At 37.7% G+C, this 24,321-nt stretch overlaps 1 protein-coding gene across 1 annotated transcript in view; it reads right to left on the bottom strand.

Moving 5' to 3' along the window:
• Positions 1–24,104, bottom strand: part of HDAC9 (histone deacetylase 9) — a 270,154-nt gene extending 246,050 nt beyond the window's left edge. The window contains exons 1-2 of the mRNA XM_062500976.1: positions 24,066–24,104; positions 23,873–23,935 (exon numbers count right to left, since the gene is read on the bottom strand). Coding sequence (XP_062356960.1) covers positions 23,873–23,894 — 22 coding nt within the window. The 5' untranslated portion in view covers positions 23,895–23,935; positions 24,066–24,104. The remainder of the gene's footprint in view (positions 1–23,872; positions 23,936–24,065) is intronic.
• Positions 24,105–24,321: the final 217 nt, after the last annotated feature.

Raw genomic sequence — 24,321 nt, 5'->3', positions numbered from 1 at the left:
CACCCATTATATTTAAAATGGCTTGTTCTCCTGTAATTGAATTCCAGATTGTTATTTTTGTCAACAACAAAAGTTTTCTGTGTTCCTAAAATAATTAGGCCTGATTGCAAATCAAATTATCTAATTTCAAAGACTTGTTTCCCTCTCTGAAATGCCCACTACAGACAGACTAGAGATGACTAAGACTTGTGTCATCCGTGACTTTATTAGGAGAATATTCTAAGTCCTTCACTTTCCCTGTAATCAGAACTATAATTTCTGCAGGTTATTTTAAGATCAAGCTACAGCTAAAGCAGGAAACTCAATTTTATTCTGAGCTCCAGACACGTCGACGCAGCAAAGCAGGGCTCCAGTTTTATAGGCTATCTTCTTACAAAAAGCCTAACACTGGTATTAAATTCAAGTTCTCTACGAGATACACCATGCTGACTACTATCAGACAGCTCTCTATTTGTGGAATTAAGTGTGGCACAAATGTTTGTTTTGATAATCTGTTTATAAGCTACCCTTGTGGAAACAATACAGGCTCAGTATGGCCACGTCCTTCTCTCTCTCATTTATTTTTAAATGAATAAGGAAAACAATCCTGTACCCAAATGGAAGAGAAGAGATAACGCAATGGCAGCGATGTGCCCTCAAGTTACCTAACAGCAAGCACAGAGCACACTTCCATTTAGCTCTGCAGCTTTGTTAGTGGCACTTGTTTCAGTAAAATTCCAGTAAATTATAGAATTAATTCTACGGAGATAAGACTTTACTCTTAATTCTGCTAAGACATTTCATCATGACGTAAGCTGTTGCACTAACAGTATAAAGAAGGTGCAAACACCCTTCACCCTTAAAATGTGAAAAATATACCTTTAAAATCTGACAAAATTTTAACAAAAGCTTTGGGAGGACATGCAATACACTTTGTAAAACAAACGTGTGATGAAATGTAAAAATAAATTAGCAGCGACACTGCAGCCATGAGGTTTTCTTGAGGCTGTGGAAAAAATAGAACATTGTTAGTACTCCTCTACTTTTCAACAGCCTGAAGTGGGCCCCACTGCTAAAATGTCATCTCACATTTGATTTTCTACTGCCAGAATATAACTTAATTAACTCTTTTTTGCCAGTTTTTGTTTGTAACTAAATAGAAATTCATTCCTTCTTTTCTTTAATGTCTTCTCATTCTCCTCAAAAAGGACTTGAGATTGCTCACAGTATCAATCAGTTATCTCCACCTACACACTATTTTCTGTAATGTTCCTTACTTTCCACTGTCACTTTCTCATTTTTCCCCACTAAAGAAGCCAGTCTCCCAAATTGTTTTCTCTCTTAACCTTTAATGTCACTCACACTGACTTTCCATTCTGCACTGTGTACTACGAAGTACACAAAAAGGAACTGATGCCAACAGAACTGCTTATGACTTCCAGTAGCTCTTCCCAGTTAGAATCCACCCAAGCATTATCCCGCCTCTCTTTCTACCTTTTGTACCTGTGGTTTATTACCATTGGGAGGAGCAACACAGTCCAAATTTATTATCACTTCTATTACTATTACTACTGTGGTTATTAATATTGTTATCATTATTATTAATAAATACTTGCATATTGCTAAAGTTTTAAAAACTAATAACTAGATTATGCCCCAGTGGGAAGTTACCTGAATGTGAAAGGAAGGGAAAGAACCAAAATGCAGCTTCTTTTTCTCCATGTCTCTTATCTTTCCTTTGCAGCTCAGAAGCTGTAATTATCATAAGACATCATAACTGTAATTTACATCATGAATTCAAATTGGTGATGACTGTTAAAATAACTCCTTTAAAATTACAAAAGTAGGAACTCAAAAAAAATTCTAATCACATGAGGCACAAATACATGAATGCATTCCCCAAGTCAAAAATTACTCCAGCTGCAGTTTATAAAAAGGTTTTGACAGCCTGATTGCTTTAATCTGAAAGAGCAGCATGGTCCACAAATGAAGCTGACCTGTGTAAAGCTATGAGACATACTTCCAGGGCAAAAATTTAGTATATGGGCTATAAAATAACTTGTGTGCTTAAGTTAGATGTAAAATTATATATTATATTGATTCTGTGCATGTTATCCAGGATAATCACTATCATGTCACTCCCATTACAGGAACCCCTGTGCCAATGTAAACATTTCAAGGATGAGCAAGTGAAAGAGTGAGCCAAGGCTGTTCCACATATCAGCAAATTATATACTTGGCTAATCAGACTCCCTAACTTCATTACATTTGGTTAATGATTCCAGCAGGTGATCAGAGAATTTAGAGGGGTGAATTTAATCTGATAACTTCATTGCACAGCTCATTTTAATTCAGTAAGCAAAGCAGCTTTGGACAGTGACTGCAACAGAGCACCTGTGGCTGTAAAGCAAATGCATTTTGTTAGTCCTGACATGAGCATCACCAGTAAGGAACATTCCACTGAGCTTCCACTCACACCCATTCAAAAAAGTACATTCCTGACTCCAGGTAAGATCAAAGCTTCAATGCTCTGCATGAAACTGCGGAGACAGAGAATATTAAAAAAAAAAAAAAAAAAAAAAAAAAAAAACAAAACAAAACAACAACAACAACCACCTATAAAAACAAACCAACAAAAACTAGCTAAGCAAAATCTCTTTATCCTAATCCTTCCTCAACACCTCAACATTCATACCTGTCAGACTAAGTGTTTTGGCTGCAAGAAAGCCTGATGTCTCCACAGCATTCAGGGAGAGGGGACAGACAAGTGTCAGCTTGGTGTGTTCTGGAGGAGCACTGAAGCACTCACTCCCAAGTTCCTCTGTTCTGCCTTACTGTAAAAAATGACTGCTGAACACCACAGGAAGATTTAGAGGGTCCAGCTTCCCTTAATTAGGGATTCTAATATATATAAACAGCATTTACATCTTTGTAATGCAGACAACTACCATTTTATTTATTAAAGTAGAAAAAATTTCTACCTATCAGAACCGTATATTTAATTTAGTGAACCTCTGTTTCTCTGTTCCCCTGACTATGAGCAACATGAAGCTGCTTAGGGTTACAAACACAGTCAGGCTTACATTGAAAACAGAGCTGATTAAATGGGGAGAGGCTGACAGTAAATCATTTCCTCATGACTGTTTGGAAATTTTCACCAAAGACTCACAGGAGAAATATTACGGCTTCCTCCTTCTCCTTTCCTCCCTTCCTCATTCACTCAGTTCAGCATTACCCTGTTCATTACAGCTCTGTCCAGGCTGTTAGCAGCTGATAACTGATAGACATTCTATTTAAGCTGCTGTTTTTCATTCTTGTTGCAACTTAAGGAGCTACCAAGAAATGCCACTGAGAGACTGCACTCTTCTAATTCTTCTAATTGGGTTCTTGCAGAATGAATCAGAAGTATGGTAGTCGCCCCAAAAACTCTGGAAGGACAGCTTTTGTTATCCTGAGGTATCAGGTTTGGGATAAGCCTGTGGTCACTGTAATCAAAGTGTACAGTGTTCTGCAAACTTCACATCATAATTAATGCTTTCTCTCCTTTCTTTAAGCTCCAGGAGCTCACTGGAACAAGTATGTGAATTACACCCATCTGCACAAGTGGCTTAGTTCTGGCATATCCCAAGGTTCCAATTTTGCAAGCTTCATAAGTTGAAGATTCTTTTTAGGTGTTTTTACTTCTATTGCCATATAGTTATGGATTCAAAGTCAAAGCATCCCCAGACATTTCAATAATCTACCCAAAGATAATCTAAAACAAAGGAGAACATGCGAATGAATACAGAGTGATACTATTTGTATCCAGGATATTTCTGAAATTGTAACAGTGAGTCAGCAAAATAACAGCTTGAATGTTGGAGAAAAGCCACTAGAAACAAAGAACTAGCACTAAAGATAGTTCACAAGAACTGACAGTATTTCTCAGAAATATTATAGTATCAACTTGTTTTGTATCAGTCACTCACTCTCAGCAATTTTTAGCTAAACTGGCTTTCACAAAATCCGAAGGACTGATGTGTTGGAAGAAAATGTTACGACTCTGGGGAATCACATGCAACACTTTCACAAAGACAGACAGAGGGCTCAGGTAATTATTCCTTGCCTATAGTGAAGCTCACTTTACTCTGCATAAAGATAAAAAATCTCTTACCTCAGTTTTTTGAAGATGAATAAATGAAATCTTTTTATAAGAAGTACTTCACTAAAACTATAGTCAGACTAACAGGTTAAGCCCCTAAACACTGTTTAGTGTTAAATAGCCCCTAAACACTGTTTAGTGTTAAATAACAATTCTATATAAAGTAAGCATGCTGAAACCTCAAGCCCTTATCTTTTTAATGAGGGCACCATGAATTCACAGATATTCAGTATGCTTGTATTTTAAATGTTTGCTTTAGCTCCTATCCATAACACAGCAACAACAACCCCTTATGTTTCACAAAAGGTGTTGTGTGAATATATTCATATTTAGAAAAGTTCTATAAAGAGAGTTCAGGAAGAAATTAATAAACTTAACATCCTGAGCAGGGTACAAACAGTATGAAGTTAATAATGCCTGCAGCCAGGCATGAAACCATAAAGTTATGGAAATATTTTCATCTTTCATCAACTTTGACCATACATTTAAGAGGAAAATGTGATGAGATTACAAAGCCCCTAGTCCTACTGACTTCTTGCACTTTGTCCTTTCTCAGGTCCTTTATTCATTCTTTGTGACTTCCATCCAAGCTGCCTCTGGTTCCTGTCCTTCCCACCCTCCATCCAGCCCCATCCTTCCCAACCTGTTCCATCTTCCCTGTGTTCCTCAACCAGACACAGTCTTTTTGGTTGATCAGTCAGTTCCTCCTTATTCAGTTTTCTTTTATTCCAGTGCTCTCCCTTATGCTTCCAGTTTCCAACTGGTCTTTCATCAAAGTCTACTTGTTACCATGCTCGGTGATGGAGGTGGAGGGGTCTGTAAGACAATCTGAGGGACACAACAAGATCCTGCTTTTGCTTGAGGCACCTGGAATTGCACCAGGGCTGCTTTTGGCTGCTCTGCCTTGAAAACCAAGACTGATAAAAAGAACACAATGTGCTAATTGAAGATAGGAGACCTTGACACAAAGTAAAACTTTATCTGTAATTTAAATTTGGCCAACAAAAATAGATATGCACAGTGAAAATGAAAATTCATCTTTCAGCCACAAGTATCACATGCCAAGGTCCTGATCTAAAGCACCAGAGTTTCATGCTCTAGAATAAGGCAGGTAGAAATTTTCAAGGACAGAATAGATTACTTTTGTCTAGCTCCTTTCTCAAAAATGGTTGAAAAGTCTCAGAACAACAGCAGGGGAAAAAAGAAAAAAAGCCACATTTAGCAGACAGTTGAATAGCACTGTCACAAGGTTCACAAATATTTACTGTTATTTCTTTCTGAAGCATAAATGTTGGTAGCACCTCAAAGTAGTCTAAAAATCTCAAAGATACACTGGTTTAAAAGTAAGCCTTATAATTTTTGACCAACACTACAATGAGGATTCTGTTCCATTATGGTATAAAATCTGGCATGAATAGAAAGGGGGAAAAAAATCTGAACAGTAAGAATGGAAGAATTATCAGCAATGAAAGAAAAGAGTTACTAGTTCATACTAACAGATGGTTAAAAATAAAAGATATATAACTTACAGGACTTGATAATCGTTTCACCTTGCTATCCTAAAATGTATTTTCCTTTGCCTGTTGAAAAGCTTGGGTAATCCAATTCCAGGTAACTGACAATTAGCCTACTCAAGGCTAATTTAAGGCCTCACACAAACTTGTGAGTACTGTCAATTCATAACACTAAAATAATTTCACTAAGTTCTTTGAGAGCATAAAACCAGAAGCTCATTTCCTCTCCTACCTAAGGTAGTTCCTCAAAAAATTTCCCTCTGCTTTAAGGAATATAAGTTTTAAAAAGCACTTTCAAAGGCTGCGATCAAGTTTAAGATGATGATGAACTTCCAACCAAGTTACCAATGCCACTAGATAAGCCCTTATTAATTTGAAGTCTTGAATATATATGGCCCCACAAAACTTTTCAACATGCTAAGTTAAAGATCTAGTGACATTTATTACAACAGTTGAAGTGTTGCTTTTTCATAGCCATTGTAATCATTCTTAAAAAGTAATCATTAAAAAAATATTACATAGTCTTTTAATTTCACCTACATCTTTAATCATAAGGAACATTTTCTTGATCTTATACTTCCAGAATCTGCCATCAAAAGGTCTTCTTTATAACAGATTTATGGGATGAGATCCAGGTATAACACACACCATTTCATATTAGTGAAAAAAGGTATGGATGTCTAAGCATCAGAGCTTTAAACATAAGGTATCTGCATTCTTGGATCAGAACCCAAAGATTCAGCAGCTTGCTGTTTAGCTTACAGCACTAAACAGGCACAACACATTATTTTATTCATAGCTTTACTTATCAAGAACTTATTTTCAGACTTATAAAATTGAATCAACTCCTCTCTTCCCCACAATGACCTCTGGGTGTCCTGGGGCTCCTGCCAACGGCGTGATCCCACTGCAGTAATGAAACTGGGACAATGGCTTTCCTTCACTTCTCTGTTCACTTATAGCCGAGTAGCTTCAGCAGGAGGGAGCTCAGCAGAGCCTTACTGCCTGTATCACTTTCTCACTTCTCAAGCAACAACAACGGCAGTGTAGGCACAGGTGCCAGAAAAAAATGCATAAGAATATATAGTTTTGCAGAGGCCTGAGGCTCAGCTGTGCACGGCAGCCCTGGGGCCTCCATTCTAAAGATAAAATATTTCCTGAAAGACTGAAGAACATCAGCATGTGATTTTGTTCTTTCTATACTAAGTAAGAATAATACTTAATTTCATGCTTCCCTTTTCAAGTTCATGAAAGTATGCAAGCCTTCACAGATGAATAACATTTGCTTTTGGCCCACATACAAGCAAATGAAACTTCAAATCAGAAAGTAACTTTTTTCTGAATATTTTTCCATATATAAAGACAAGCGATTGAAAGAAAATGGCAATTTAATTCCAGACTTTACCAGCTGGCATCAGATATAAATTAAGATCATTAATTTTGGAATAGCAATAAATGTTTAGATTTTGGACAAGTTGGATATTTTTTCATGTCACAGTGAATAAGTAATTGACGTTTTTGCATTATTTAGTCTAATAAAAGTCAAAACAAAAAGTGGACAGGAACCGACACCCATCTACTAGACAGACAGTTTTTCTATACATTTTATCTTGCAAACAAACATGCCCTAAGGAACACTGTAAGAAAGTGACCGTTACCAGTATAACTGAGAGCTGTTTGCATTTTGGGACAAATTATCCAAGTAATTTGAATTAATGCCACAATCTGCATAGGTAAAATGCAAATAATTTTGTCCCAAACCATAAAGTATTTTCTGTTCTTTTTTTTTTCTCTCACTTGATGATTTCTACCCTCAAAAACCATGTTTCATCACATTAAGACAGAATCCAAGCTTTCCAAAGGTCTTGTGATTAAATTCATAGCTTTGCATGAATTGAGAAAGAATGAAGGGAAAATGACAATAGAAATAAAAATTAAGAAAAAAGTTGACTTAATTTTATTTAACTTTGAAAAAGTCAGTAGGAAACTAGGATACTGTCAATCAAGTAGATTAAATAAATAAAGTGATAAGGACTTTTACAATGTAAGACAGATGCCTCTTGGCAGAAAAATATATTAAAGTATTTATGGACAGTGCATTCAAAACATAACAAACATTAAATACTGAAATGTGACACTATGTATGCCAAATTACTAGGCTTTTCATCTTAGTGCCATTTTTACTCATTGGAAAACTGATGGGCTGCAGATTATTCCCTTTATTCTTTCATTTGAAAAATAAAAGTAAATATACAAGTGCCATCTTAATAATCTTGGGAAATTAAGAGTAATAGTTTCTTAATTTAATTTAGTCCACTCCAATTTTCAACAGGCCTCAAAGTTCTTTTAATGCATAGGGGCCTCATAACTAACATAAACCCCAAAACACATGTAAGACATTCTTCAAGCCCAAGAATCCCAAGTCAGACAGATTATAAACACTTTCACCTTATTTCCTTCATGATGGGAGAACATTTGTTTGTACAAGGACCATTGTGTAGCTGTCATCATGTCCCAACACTATTGAGTTTTTCTGACAGAATAAAGCAATGCAATTCAGGGAAGTCCAAGAAGAGACATCAGGCAGCTCTGATGTCAACTATATGGGTCATCTTGAAGAGAAAACCATGAGAAACACCTTTTATGGCACATGAGCTACAACCTCCCCAAAAAGAGAAGCAGACTCAGAGGTGACAGAGGAAAAGATCATGACAAGTCATGTGAAAAAACAACATTAATAAATACGATATTTTATACAAACTGCAAACATACAACTCTATATTGAGGTTTTCATAAATTAAACCAGATCTCTTGTTTCCTAGAAGTCTAATCTCTTAGAAAAGCTGGACCTTTCCCAAAGCACATTAGTTTCATCTAAGTGAAATTATTAGAACTCAGACAATTGTCAATATTCAGACACTGGCATGTACAATCCAAGGGCCATGGAGTGAAATGAGGCAAATTGCTCCAGGAGGCAGCCGATACCTTCTCTGCAGAGATGACACACGATTTTACCACTGATTTACAAGCTACAACAAGCATTCTCTTAAAAACATGTCTCAAATCCAGGAAGACCACAGGTCTTCCCAACAGCACTATACCTCCAGAGCCACCTTGCATGTGGGGCACACCAGATTTCGAAGGCTGGCCTCGGAGTGAGAAGTTATTCTTCCAGTGCTGTCATCTGGCCAAGAGGGAACATGGGTTTGAGTGTGGCCAAAAAGGGATGACAAAAAGAGGTGGTAGAATAAAATCAAATTCTGTCCTCTACCCCACAGGATCTTCATGTTTTTCCTCTATTATCCACATGAAATAATATTATTAACCTTACTAAGACAGATTTATCCAAGCTGTAAAAATTTATAGCTAAGAGTTACAGAGGAAAGACAGGAAAAGAGCTAAATATTGACTAAATGCCTGAGAAATTTAAGGCACATGTTCTGAGCTATTATACACTGAACCCATTCCAATAATAGTCAAAAACCTCAGGTTCAGGTGTGTCTAAAAGCCTGTAATTCAAGAGGAGACCCTGCCTGATTTAACAGCAGCGGGAATGTCTAGTAGTGCTACCATTTCAAGAGTATAAGGCTATTGAGTATGAAACCTTGGGCAGGAATGAGTAGACACTATATTCCCCTTCTTACAAAAATACAGACACTTATTGAAGCTGTGTATGCCAAACATGTCTATATTACTTGATCAGTATTAACTCAGACAATATTTTGTATGGATATTGTACATAACAACTAAAACTGTAAGTCCCTCAAAACTATTATTGCCAAGGGGATTACAGATTAAACAAGCAGAGAGAAAAACATCTGCTATATTAATTAAACAATGCAACATTTTGGTTTTTTATACTGTTCTCATGACATATAGAAGCCATAGCAAGTTAGACCAAGAAAGGGATATGTCATTTGTAGAGGTCCAAACATACCTGTGCAGTTCTCCTTTACTCAACAGATTTCTCCCTCTCTCTCTCACTCACACACTCTCAAGCATATTTGACAGCAGCTTGAAAGAACTGCAATCTTTCAAGTCTCCTGCATTGCTCTGGGTGACAGGTATGATAGGACTTCTTTAAGTTGGCTTACACTGAAACAATCTCATCCAATATTTTTAAATTGAAAATTAAATTTCCAGCATTAAGAAGCCCCTCAGACACAATGAAATAAAGGAGGAACCAAGAAAAACATGTTGAAGTGATGACCTAGACTAGAACCATATTGTTTTGAGGTCTACAGCTGTAGGCAGTGAGATATTACAACACCCCAATTTGTGCTGAGGCTTGTGCCATGTCTCATCCTGTTAATTCTGTCATGGCTGTACCAGGGCTCACGTTGAACTATGCCAGTTCCCAACCTACATAAGCCATTTAATGTCGGTGAAGTCAGCAGTACCCAGCAAATGCCCCATGTTCTGACACCATCAGGTACAATTCACAGAAGTTATTTGGCCTACCCAGCAACTTTAGGTTACAGTGTTCAACAGCCACCATCTCATCTAGGCACTGTTGAGAACAGAGGACTTCTTCCTTCAGTCCAGGACACATTACAACAGGAAAGTCCACAACTTCAATGGAAACAAGATGGCTTTAAATTCAACTAATAAATGAGGTTATAATTGAATACAATAACATTTTTTGTCCTTAATCTGGTTAAATATGCTCAATAATCTTGGAAGGAAGGAATGTTCTATCCATATAGTCTTCATGAGAAATTAACACATACCATGAAATATGGGCATTATAAAATATAACAGGTAAGAAAATAGAAAAAAGTTTGCATCACTAAGTCTAGCCCTGGGAATTTTGAAACACAGATCCTTTACGAGTAATTTTAATCTGTAGCCAAATAGCTGCAGTTGGTGCTTTAGAAACTGCTTCAGCCTCCTACCTTAGTTATTTATGTCTCTGCTCTCCATAGCTCTTGCTGAGACAAAAAAGTTCTAACATCTAAACTATTCTTTTCTTTGCTTCAGGCTACTATTCCATGCTTCACCATCTTTTGAGAACAAATAATTCCCTTCCTTCATTTATATTGTTACCTTGAAGTTATTTATAGCCAGTGCCTGTGTCCCTTGAGCTCCCAGTTATAGGCTATAAATATAGCTCCCTTAATCCCTTTTCATATGTTTTATCCTCTAGTATTTATATCAGATTTGTAATCTTTATATTTTCTTTTCATTTTAAGCTCTTTGGACCACAGCTACAGACAGGATTGCAAATGAGTGGTGAGACAAAAAAAAAAAGTTCATTTAAAATATGATCTGTTTATACTGCAATAATTGTGAACATACAAGTCAAGATTGAAAAGCATAAATTACTGTAATTGCTTTAATCTCGCAATACTTTTAAAATGAGTTATTTTGAATTTAAAATTTCTAATGTTTTGTCTTAGCAAAAAATTATTCTAGCCAAATGAGAGCCATGTACGTAATTTTAACAAAAAAAAGGGAAAGAGATATTCTTTGCCCATATGTTCTCTAAGAAACCATATCCCCCATTAACAGCCACAACTGAGCCAATTTTTGTTTAAACTTGATTTGTTTTAATCTTATAGACATTTAGGGAACAAATCAAGTTTGATGCAAACTGATTTTTTAAGACAAAGTTATGAGCTTTGAATTCTAATTGCATGCATACTTTGAAATACAAATGCATAAAAAATGTCTTCAAAGGGTTAACAAGACAGTGACTGAAAAAGGGCCTGTATTTTATTTGGGCTGTGACACTTGGTACCAGGGAAGGATCTGGTCCACAGACTTATCTGGACTTGCAAAACCTCCTTCACAAGGTGTCTCACTGGAATTTGTGTCCTGTTCTGTAACTTATGTTACAAGAGTTACAAGAACTCTACAACTGATCAGAAACGGTTTCAAAGATAAAAAACAGAAGGGAAATAAACACTATTTTTGAATTTCAGAAAAGGTTGATAGTGCAGTGAGGCAACAGTAATTGCTATTTTAATATAGGTCTGGAAAGAAGAATAATGGAAAAAAGATTGATTGGGCTAAAACCACAGATGAAACAAATCTCTTCAGGATATTTCATGGAAGGCTCCGAGGAATGCCAGAGGTCCTAATAAAGCTTTGTGATAGGGAAAAAAAAAATACAAGAGTTCACTCATTTTCTGCATGTGCACGGTAATTTCTGCTGGGAGGAATGAGTGGAATATACCTTACTGTGCTTCATTAACCTTAATATAACCTTAGAAACAGATGGCTGTCATTGCAGACAGCTCAGTGACAACATGTGGTCAATGTAGAGCAAGATCCAAAACTGAGAAGTGCTGAAAGCAGGATAAAAGTAAATTTTCATATTCATCAATGAGGCTTTGTCATCGGGAATATTCCAGTTCTGATATCCCATCTCAAAGGGAGCCATGTCAGAAACAGGAAAACACTAATTGGATTTAAGATGATTAAGAGCTTGGGAAGACTTCCATAAGTAGACAGAGTCTGATTTTCATTTGTGCTACTATGCTTTTTTTTTTTTTTTGCATGGAACACATACTATTTATATCCACCTAAGCATCCATCCATCTATATTGGAAGAGGAAAACCGTATTATAAATAAGAATTATTTGCATAACTACGGACCTTCTGGGGAGTGCAAGTAAGGGTTACATAAAAACTAAGTAGATTTAGTGCAGAAATGTAAGATTAATATATACAGCCTTCCTCCTGCAGAAAGTATCTACTGTCTTTTAGGTATAAGAGACATATATAAAAATTTAGTTGCATTCAGAATCATGAAGTATCAGCATGTGAATGTGTTATCTAAGGAGAAAGATGAGCTTTCTTTGCTCTACTGAAGGTTTGGACAAGTCAAATACCACCTCCTGAGAGCTGGACACAACATGTAATTTCCTACATGACTGACACTAACTAATGCTTCTAGCTCTCCATTCTGTCCCACTGGGGACACAGTTTGTGGCTGTCAGCAGTTCAGATATGCAGACTTTCACAGCAAAGCAACAGCAGTGAAAAATTTCTCTCAGATCTGGCATCTTCTACTTTGGCTGTTACTGTAAAGAGCACAGTTGTTTTGAAGGTTTCTGATCCAGAAAATGTCTGCACAGCCTTGTGCCAGCCACAAGACTCAAACTGTGCCTTCAACTTGAAACTGCACTCAGTAAGAAATTTATAGCAACAACTGGGAAAATTATATGGTCCTTTTGATCTGTGTTTGCTAACATGCCAGCATGTCAGTTAGCTATTTTATCGTTTTGGTTTACCTTGGGAAGTATTTGATAACAGTACCTAAGTAGCGACCAGAAAACAGCATCACACAAAGGAAATTATTTGCTCCCATAACTTGAATTCTACTGATTTCCAGATTGTCTAGGAAGAAGTCTAAGAACATACCAAAGCACACTTAGGTTACAAAACTACAGGATAGGAGAGACCACAGTGGAAGAATGTTTAGCAAAACATTTTCTCGACAAAAAAAGAATGGACCAGAAACTGAATGCAAGAGTCATGAAGGCCCTCCTGGAACAGAATCTGTTCTGGTACTGATACAGCTTTTAGATGAAGACAGCTTCTGGTTCCAGTACATTCAGTTTTGGCACAGGTTGCTAAGGCAAACAGATATATAATACTCTACTTAATGCAAAACAAGGTACATTTTTAGGGTGTTTTCCTTCCACATAAACAGATAAAATGCACCCTGTGGATGATGAAAGGTAAGTTATTGACAACTTCACAGGGACAGAATTAGCATAAATTATACTTAATGGAAAAGTGCTGTGTAGTTCACTGGGTTTAACAAGGTGCTAATTAAGTGTGAAATTTTAGGCTTTGTCCTGTAAAATGTTGAGAGAAGCCAGGTGAAAACTCTAGAAGATTTCCCAGGCAGTATCTTAAAACGTTTTGTGGCCACCATATGCCATAGCTGAAAATGAGAGGAATGGTTGTGCCTCCCTTCCCCACTCGTGGGCTCTCTGGCCCCAAGGATTATGCCCTCCTTCCCCACACTGCAGCACACTGCAGTGGCACAGGGGCCTGTGGGTCATATTTTAACCAAGATCAGCTCTCCATTCCACCAGCCCCAATGCACACATGAATACTTGTATTGGTACAAGTGGTGTGGCTATCCAGCAGAAGAATGAGGACCCAGGAGAAAGGAATAGTCCAGATTTCTACACTTGCTCTTGTCTTTCTGCAGGACAACACTAAAGTTTATTTGGCTGCTAGTGTTTTAAACCCAGCCATGCACCTAAATCTCTTGATCACTACCAGAAGAGAACTGCAACAGTATTCCCTGGAAGAAATAACAAAGACAGGTCCTTAAGAATGAGTTTCTGAGGTCTTGGGAACTTGGAAATATGTGCTGCTGCACTCCTTTGGGTATCTGCAGATGAAGAATGGCAGATGGATGAAGAGATTGATGGAATGTGCATCTCCCTCTGGTGGGCTACCAGGCCTGCAGAAGGAAAACCACTTTGCCTCAGGCACTCATTCAAGCCTACCTCAACTAACTTGTTAAACCCAGAGCTCCAAAAATTTTTGGCAGGTTTTAATATAGCCATACCAGAATTTCCTCAGTGAGGAAGAGGCAGAGTAAGACTGGTGATAAGGCAATATATAGCTACACACATATATATACATCTTTGTAAATGCATACCAGTGACAAGTAGATATGCATGACCAGTAAGCAGAGAGAGGAATTCCTTCTTACATGACGTTTAAAATTTTTAACCCAAGGGTAATTGTAGAGGAGACTAATGCCTCTGCAGATACCCCTGTGAGGCTCCTTTGGTATTCTCTTTGAGATAAGAATAAATACTTAATTAGAATGACTAATGCTAGAAAAATGTTAGAACCTTGTTATCTTTTCAGAAGATGGTTGGTTAAAATAGACTTTTAGTCATTGGTTATTCTATACAAAGAACCTTAATGTAGTTGGACAGTGTTTCAATTCTGTACCTTATTGGTTTACTTCTGATCCCCCCTGAACCTTATAAAAGTACATGTAGCAACCCATGTGACCCCCTTCATAGGAGAAATAAAGCCTGTGGAAAAAGTCTGAGCTGCTCTCCCGGTCTCTTTCTGTCGGCTGAAGAAGGTCCCTGGAAGCGAAGATGAAATCACATAAGACCTGACTGCCTAAGAGAGGCACTGCTTACAGAGCTTGTGGCTGAAACCTGCCCGAGAAGGACAGGGGAAAAGCCACAGGTAACCTCTTTTTCTAAATATTCCCATTTCTAACCATATCTTTTCTAAACAAAATAGCTGTATCAGTATTAGTATCCTTAATCAGCAGTAGCATCACCATTAGTTATTTTGGCAACATTAGCATTCCTCCTTTACTTCTTTACCCATGTTCCTTTGACTTTGGCATTTGTTATTTCCCTTCTTAGTAAGTTCTCCAGATGTTCCATTATCACCCTTTATACACTGGCACAAGAAGAGAAAAACCCAAACAAACTAGATAATCAGCACAGAGCTCAGAAAATTGCATATTAGGTCAAGAAAAGGCAAGACAGGAATGGTGCAGCCGACACAGGGATGGAAATTCATGGCAAAGCTCTGCTAAGATTGCTCTGCAGATACTCCAGAAAAGCTGAGCTACATTTGGAGAGAAGGAGTTCAGGACGGTGAGATGCAGGAGAATTTGCAGTATGTGCATAAACAAAATCTGTCCTATACCTCTCCCTCTCACAAACCTTATCCTCAGACCAAGAAAACAGAAAAAGAATCTCTACAACAGCAAGAGAAATCCCTGAACACTAGCTTATGTGTCATTACAAGAGTAACACAGACTTGGGTTGTTTTTAACAACTCTTGTTGATTCTAAAGTATTCACACTCTTCCATGTATTCTTCATGATAGCATTAGAGATTTCTTTGACAGAAACTTCTCTCATCTCAGTTGGTTTCAGTTTCTTAAATGTTTTCAACTATATTTTTCCTGTGTTCATGGACAGTTAGAACTGTGCTTCAAAATCCCCTGGTTTCCACCTCCCACATAGTTCTTACATCTTCAGAGCCTTTCCCACCCTCCCTCACAACAGCATTTTAACATAGGAAGTGCTTGTATAGCTCGTTTCTGCCCTACTACTCCATTTATAAAATTCTCTCATAACTTCTTCAAACCTTTCTCTTCTGCCAGTCCTTCTTTCATACTCCTTGAGAAAACCTAAGTAAAACTTTCTATATCCTATGGAATTATTAATGTCATAACTACTGACAATACTTAATAGAAACAACAGAGTAAAACTTTCTTCCTCTTCTGAAATAGATCCTGTAGGAAAAACTGTGACAACAAATAAAAGGATGCAAACTTTCTGATGCGTGCATGGGAGTGAGAGGATGGCTCTTTGGAGCCTGGAATGGTTTTGAGCATATCCATGACACAGGCTGGAGGTAAAATGCTCTCCTGAATTTAGGTCCCACTAGATTTCAGAAGCTGCTGTACAAGGAATTTTAGGATGAGGCTTTGGAAGCATCCTAGAAAATTCTATATAGTCCTTTAACATTATGCACCTACATGAAATAAATATATGCTAATATAAAGACAGCATAAATACAAAGACTGATGATTTTCCTTTCGCTATTTCTAATACTATTCTGTGCCTCATACTAATTCCATCACTATTTATGTTAGCGTAAAATATCAAAAGATCTAGGTATTTTACTTTATGATTCTTTGTGATATTGCAATACCTATATTCTTTTAAGCACCTCAAAATTTGAAGGTCAAATTCTAATTAGAATATAAAAAATGCGAAGAGTCCAGGAGTTTTACATTTTTGTGTCTCTAAAAAAAAGCTTCACAAGGCTTAGGAAAAATACACATTTTCAACAGGATGTTTAACTAGAGATCAAGTAAGTAGATGTAGAGAAGTAAGAAAAAAATGGAGTTATGAATAGGCAAATAAAAAGGCGAACACTAACATTTTACTAAATGAGAACAAAACTCCAACAAAAAAGAGTCTCTGTGTAAGATTAAGCACTAACAGTCTGTTTTCCCTGCTCTCTCTCATATTGTTAGTGCACAGCACCAACAAGGTGCTGGCCTTGGGCACCAAGAAAGAAAAAGGAAACTTGGATTAAGAACAGAACAATTGAGGGAAATTATTAAATTAACATTAAGCCTGCTCATTATTCCATTCCAGACTTCACTGAAATTGAATAACTGTGGTTTCTCCCTGTGGCATGCATACCTTCAACCACAGGGATCATGAAAGAGGAACAATAGTCTTTGATTGTAAAAACATGATTTATATATTTGGCATTTTCAAAGAAGTAATTCCGTTACTTCTCTCGTCACCCTTTGATGATATTCAGTGTTATTACTAGAAAGAACATGCTATCATTAGAATAAAGCAACCTGCATTCCTAGCACATTCATCTGCAAAAGGCCTGAATTCTTGGAGCTCATCATGTTTGTACGCTCCACAAGCTGGAAGCAGTTTACAACCATGAGACGCCAAACAAATAAAACAGATGTGCTGGCTATGCTCAGATTATATTAAATGCCAAAGTACCTTTACAGTCATGCACAGAACTGCCAGGCTGGAAAAAAAAAAAAAAGAATAAAAGAAAAAAAAACAAAAACAAAAAAAACCCCACAAAACCAAACCCAACTTATTTTATAATGGGAGTTAAACCAGCACCATATCATTCAACCATGGAGAGGCTTCCACCAATTTTGCAAGCCTTTTTATATCAGTAACATTTTAAAGTAGAACAAATCAGGTGCCCCCGATTACAAACAGAATCTGCACAAAGACAGAAACATGCCATTTATTTAGCACAGAAAGCTAAGAGAGATGGAATTCATTAGATAATTATAATCCATTAATATTTCCCTATTTTGTCAGCTGTCTGCTTCCTGAGCAACAGCCGCAGGCAGAGGCTGCGCTGACACCCAGCTGAAGATTTGCTACTTTCCTATTTTTGCTGCTCTTCACTAAACCACCACTAAAAGCTAAAAGCTTCATCCTAGTTCTACACATATAAACACAAAGATCCCAGTGAACTTCCTTAGGAGAGAATGAGCCTTACTGTGCTCTTGAGCAGCAGCTCTGCTTTAGGTTTAAACGTTTTCTACTGAGCAGAAATGTTTGTGCAGCAATCATGAAGAACACTTGACTGAAATTTTGTCAGTTTGCTGAAGCTTCCTGTTATGTCTTGTGAAAAATCACATAGAAGGCCACTTGAACAGCAAGAACAGCAAGAACTTGAACAGCAGACACAACCTTTATGTAACAAAACTAGATGGGTCCATTTTGGAGGAGCTGTGCACATATGTGACATGTTCACACTGAACATGGAGCTTGACAGAGCTGAGCTCTAAAAATAGCACCTGGTTATCCTTGTTCTCATCAGCAGCCACAACCCCATCTCAGCTCTGTCATTTGGTGCATCAATCTGGCACCCCTCTCCCTCCTCCAGAACAGACAGAAGCAGTGGTACCCTGAGGTATCTTGTTTTAGGAGAGGTAAGATGTTTGTATCTGCTGCAAGCACACATTTTAAACAATATCCCTGCCCCTCAGCAGGCAGTTATCATGTTGTTTTGGCAGCAGGAAGGAATCTGTGGTTTTTCTTGAATGCTGCTCTTCTTTATTTAAACTACCAGAAATAAAGCAAAAATGACAGAATGCTCTGTCTATAAATAATCATTCCGGTGTTCAGTTATATTAGGAGGTAACTCAGATGGCATGATAACGCCTAACAGGCTAATCTTAGACCTGTAATGCCATAAGATGAAAATAACTAGGCTAAGAATAACTGACCCAGAGGAGTCAGCCTGTTAAAGAGATCCAAAGAAGAGGGCATTTTAGATTTTCATGTGTTTAACAACAATATCTGCTGATTGGTTTCTCTATGGTATTTTGTATTGTACCCAACATACGAAACTCTACCCCCCAACAGTACTTGGGAAAGGTTAAAATGCAACATCATCTGAAATCTCCCCCATCATCTACACCAAAATCTGAAATGAATGTGCATATTTTGCAGGCTATCTATCTATTCTGCTTTCTCCCAGCTTTTGGTTTCTCTGCAAAGACAGTGCAGAAGACAGGAGCTGGGCAGTCAGCACAGAAATATGGGTCTGATTAAAGCTCTGGCAGTAGAAGAGTTACAAGCGTTCCACATATTGAGTGCAAACCCTAATGAACTAAATGTATTCTACACACAGTTTTATAGAAGGGAAGACTGGCTGGAACTGTGAGTGCAGTGCAAACAAATATATGTTATAAATCCGAACAGCTAAAGCAATAAACAACTGAAGTAAAAAGCTGTTTTCCAATAAAGAGATTTAGTTCAACACACTGAAGTGAGGGGAGCTAGTGTCCTAGCACCAGTACTAGAGAACCTCTATACTAAATGCAGTGTTTAATCGTCTCTGAAAAGCACTGGAAGAGGTTTTGAAGTAATGTTTTGCATATTTTTTTATTTACTTTCCAGCTTTTCTAACTTGCTATTCTTGTCAGTCTTGTACTTTGAATTTCAGGTTTTTCTCACAACCTATAAATATAACTCCTAATACAAAGCAAGACCATCACACAACCACATAGCATCAGAAGCTGCGACTGGAATAAAAAAAAAATTAAAAAAAGAAAACTAAAACAAAAAAAAAAAGAAGGAAAAGGCAGTGTTATAGCCTTAGTTGTTACAGCATTAGACACCTGAAACTGGCAACATCGGTCTGTATTCAATGTCGTCTCAAAACATAAAACAGAAAAAGCATCTTCATTCCATTTTAGTGTGTTTTTGCTCAACTGAATTCACAACCACAGTTTTGTCGCATTAATTGCAGGGCAGAGCCTCTACTCAAAATCAGTGAGATTTTAACTACATAAGACCTGCAGGTCCATGTTGCTTATTTCTTCTTGTTGTACTAACTGTTTGTGGCTAAGGCCTTACACTTCCCTAAAAATATATTCAAATACTTCTGCTACTACTATGAAACAGGAGATTATTTTGTGCCTCTCCTTTACAACAAGCATTGAAAAAAGCCATTCTGGTTATTATCCAGAACTTCTCTATACTGAATTTCCACACTCAATTTTTTCATTATTCTGAAGAGAACCACAAAGCTCAGCACATCTACTCCCATTCTTTCTGCTCTCTCCAAAGCATTACTGCCTGAGATACCATAAATGAAACATTTGGTATCTCTAAGAAGTTTATATTACCTGACTGAGATATGTAAATGTGTCAAGTATTTCATGAGTATCAGAGCAAAACTTTAAATGAACTGGCTTTCTGAAGGTGCTCCAAAGGAAAAGGCAAGCAGGGGCAGGTTTTGTTCAGGGAAAACAAAACAAAACAAAACAAAACAAAACAAAAAACCACAACAACAACAACAACAAAAAAACTTTCCCTGAAGGCAATAAAAATCCATGTGTAAAGCAAACCACGTGTACACAAGGTCATGCAGACATATGATAGAGACAACATACAAGACAGACTGTGCACACCACAGTTTACTGAGGACCTGTCAACCCACGTACAGCATGATGCGTGCAGCAGTAATTCTGTCATTTATATTCAAGTGACACAGCTTACATTTAGCTTGTATTTCTTGACTGGTGCAGAGAATAAATATTCACTACATCCACTTGCAACACTTGCAAAAGTATTTTACAAGCCTGTAGGTAGATGAAGCCAACCAAATTAATCATTCTGAACCATTGTATTCCCTCTAGAATAATTTTGCTCTATCGATTCCTGATCCTGACAGGTATCACTTACTGCGTTTCACAGAAGGATTAGCTGACATAAGCAGGATTGTGTAACTTGCTTAGGTCACCTGTCAGTTCATTGACAAGCCAAGCTTTAAGCTCATGATCTCCTTGAACTCCTGATTTTTCAACACAACAGCTTTGAGCAGGAAGCAGAGGATGCTTTATCCAATAAAAACCAAGGCTGAATTCAGGCAGGGTACTGCAAGGTTGTATATCAAGATACGGCCAGTGGAGAAGATGAAACGACCTTACCCTTTGAAAACCAGCACTGTATATTAAATCACCAAAAGTTGGCATTACTTCCTAAAGTCTCACATCTACAGATACCAGGACTGGGCAGGTCCTTCCTTTTCCATCACACAACTATTATCTATTTGAGAAATGTAGTCCTGCATACGTTATTTCTTGACTACATTTTAATGAGTATTTTTTCCCATGGACTGTGCTGCACCAAATGCTTTCTTTCAAGGACTTACAGTTTGTTACCTGTATTGTAGAAAGATCAGAGGCCAGCTGAATGTTAGGATCCACTGTGGCATTGCACACACATAGAAACTGAGTGTTTTTGTGTAAAGTAAAAGGGACAGAATAGATAAACACCAATTCCAGCTAAATAAGAGCCTTTAGACCCCAGATTTAATTTGTAAAAGAGAAATTAAAACAACTATGGTATTAAATAAGAATGCATCAACATCATTTTCTTAAATAAAGATGCACAGCACTTGCTGCTGCATTTTAGAGCAGCAGTACCATATGGAAGAATGTAGTTCAGTCTTCCTAAGATAGCTATAACTGCTCTCTGCAGTAAGGTGTAGGTGTCTGCAAATTACACAGCTTCTTGAGTCAGCGTCGATCTAGATTGCTCCATTCATAATTAGACTTTTGATTGGTACCTATCCAGATCATCTCATTCATAGTATGACTTACAAGCAAGGATGGAGACAGACAGGCAAAGCAGCAATTGAGGGAATACCAGGAGAACTGATTCTCATAACAGAAATATTTCCTATGCCTGATCTTGTCAGAAATTTCTTAGACATTTTATTTTGCAAATCCAATCCACTGACCAGTGAACCTGTCGTCATTGGGGATCTCACCAGCTCAGTTGTATAACATATATGCGTTTTATCTGGATAACAGCAAACCTAAAAATCCGACTGCTGGCTGTTTTAAGTTATTCTTTAAGTCTTTGGAGCAAGCACATCAAGGGTGCAAAGCATAAACGTTCAGGGATCTGTTATTTTCTCAGCTACATGCAACTTTTTAATCTGAGTATAAGTCACACACATTTTGGTGAAGGTAACTTTAAAGTACGGGCATTGTGAAAAGGAAAATTCAAATTACTGTTTCTGGCTTCTCCAAATGCTCGTGCATACTGTCATACCCTAGCTATTTCTTTCTTCCCTAAATCCATCTTAAATGGAAACAATGAAAGGTACCAGAAATGATCCTCCAAGATGCTGAACTTGAGGGAGCTGAAAGTAGAGCAGCACCAGGCTTTGAGGTTTCATGTGACATGAACTGAAACTGCAGACTATGCATAATGCCAACTACTTGTAGTCTAGTTGTGTATTTGAAAGGCCAACTGAAATGCAGAGGAATATTTTATCTTCCACAAAATGTACATATATATATATATATATATGTATGTATGTATGTATGTATGTATACACACACTTAAACATCTTTTATCTGGATAATGTTATTGAATAAGATTTTGTGGGGATCGTTTTTAGTCTAAATCCCTCTCTACTTAGCACTGCAGGGGAAATTGTGAATGTTATATGGACTTACCTAATGTACTGTCAGATAAAAATCAACTGTTACATGATACTCTTATTTCCAATGAAGACAAGCAGAGCTATAAACTTACAGCAAATCACCTCCTTTTCTTGAGTTTCAAATGAAAAAAAATGCTATTATATTAGCTGGCAGTTAGAGGGTAGCACAGTGAGATAAACCACCCAAATTTTCACTTGTGAACCATTAATTTCAAGTTGACTTAGAACTAAAAAAAACCACCAACAACAGCAAAGAGCCAAACAGAAGGGAAAAGATGCAATCAGCCTTATCTCTAACCAATTTAAAAGCACTGGACACCTGTTGAGCCCTTCAGGAAAACTAAGGAAATGCAATAAAGCAAAGCAACAATTCTTGAACAAGAGGCTGACACTGTAGATGGCTTTGCAGAAAAACTGTAACACTTCCAGAAAATCTTTTGCTCTTACCCACAGTCTTTGCTAGAGCTTTGCTGTTCGTAATTTTAAATCTGCCTTCACCTGATTTGTGTCCCTGACAAAGGAGCTGAAATTGGTGATCAACAATCTAAAATTGCATGTAAGAAAGGAGCACAAGTAAAATTTTTAGCTGTTTTTCTACAAAGCGGGAAAATAAACAGTTTTTAAGAAACAAACAGACATAGGCTCAACAGGTGTACCGAAACAGGTAATATGTGAAGAGAAGTATGGTCTACACATATAATTACCTTTAAAGATTGTGGTCAGTCAACTTTTGGGAAAGAAGGAAAAGGAAAAGGATAAAAATAAAACAGCAAAGGGGGCACAAACTAAGACTAAGATACATACAAACAATTGGTCCTGCATTCCATCCATGGATCTTATATAAAACTAACACTTTCAGGAAAACAAAGTCAAAAACCTAGGTTTAAATAGATATAAACTGGAAAACACTGTGCCTTAATAGACAAGAGTTTCATCCCAATGAAAACTGAACTGGAATTAACAGACTTCAAGACAGAATAGGCAAGAGTAGACAACCTGAAATGTTGACAATTTTAGCCCATCTAAATTAAATGGCAACAATTCTTCAAAGTTAATTTATCCTCCAGTCTCAAACACAGCTAATAAAGAAACTAGAAAACACAGGGGTATCTAGAAATACACGAGGAAACATGCAGTGTTCTTTCTGAGCAGCTTTGAAATACCTCCATGAAATAATCCAATTTACATCTCAGTGACTCATTACATGTAAATAGCATTGCCAGGTTCACAAATATTTTAAAGGAACAATATAAACCATGCAGTTAAAAGACATTTTGCACTGTAGTGAAAAGAGAAAGGGATTGGTATTAAACCCCCTTCATATACAAACTAGAGAAAAGGAAACACAGAAAGAGCAAATCCTGTTTACAATAGACATATAACCAGAATTGCTTATGAGGGGCTCTAAATGCAGCCTCCTGACAAGGTCTGTGTGAGGAAGCCTCTTCCTGTGAACAAGCCTGTACCATGAGCCCCATTTTGCAGTCACTCAACAAAACAAACAAGGAAACCCAAACTCGACTTCAGCTGTGAGCGTTTTGGTACGTCTGGAAAGCAGCAGACCAAAGGAGACAAACTCCTCGCAAAAGAAGCGGCTGCTATCTAATAAACTATCAGAATTATATAACAACAACTTAGATAAAGCCCACAAAAAATAAAGTCGCTTCTAAAAAGGAGGGTGTTTTCTTGCCGTGCGAGGCTGCGTGTTCCCGGTCAGCCACTCAAGTCTAAGGCACGGAGCTGTCTCTTACCTGAGCTGATCATACTGTGCATTCTCTGCTGAGCCAAGAGCTGTTCACGTCCAGAAACCCCATCTGAGGAAAAACACGATTCACTCTCGTAAATTGTCTGCAGCATATTCCAGCTGGTCTGCACTTCAGCTACACAAGAGATTCATCACTGCACTTGCACACAGGCGTCGGGCACGACCCTCTGCGGTCCTACCTCCTCCAGCGAGGGTTGTAAGATAATATGCTTCGGCAATTAGCAGTGTTTAAGCATTTGCACAAGTATCTATGAGGAGAGGGAAGAAGCCCAAATCCAGTGCCGGCAGCCCCCGCCCGCAGGAAGGGAGCCGTGAGCGTGCGGGGGGCTGAGCGCTGCCGAGTTGGAGCGGTCGCGTTCGGGCGGCCAGCGGCAGGTGGAAGAAGAAATGAAGAAATATCTCTGGGCTTCCCGGCAGGGCGGGGGAGTGGGGGGA

Source organism: Cinclus cinclus, chromosome 1, assembly GCF_963662255.1.
Source record: "Cinclus cinclus chromosome 1, bCinCin1.1, whole genome shotgun sequence".
Lineage (NCBI taxonomy): Eukaryota > Metazoa > Chordata > Aves > Passeriformes > Cinclidae > Cinclus > Cinclus cinclus.
This window is presented reverse-complemented; position numbering and strand designations above follow the sequence as displayed.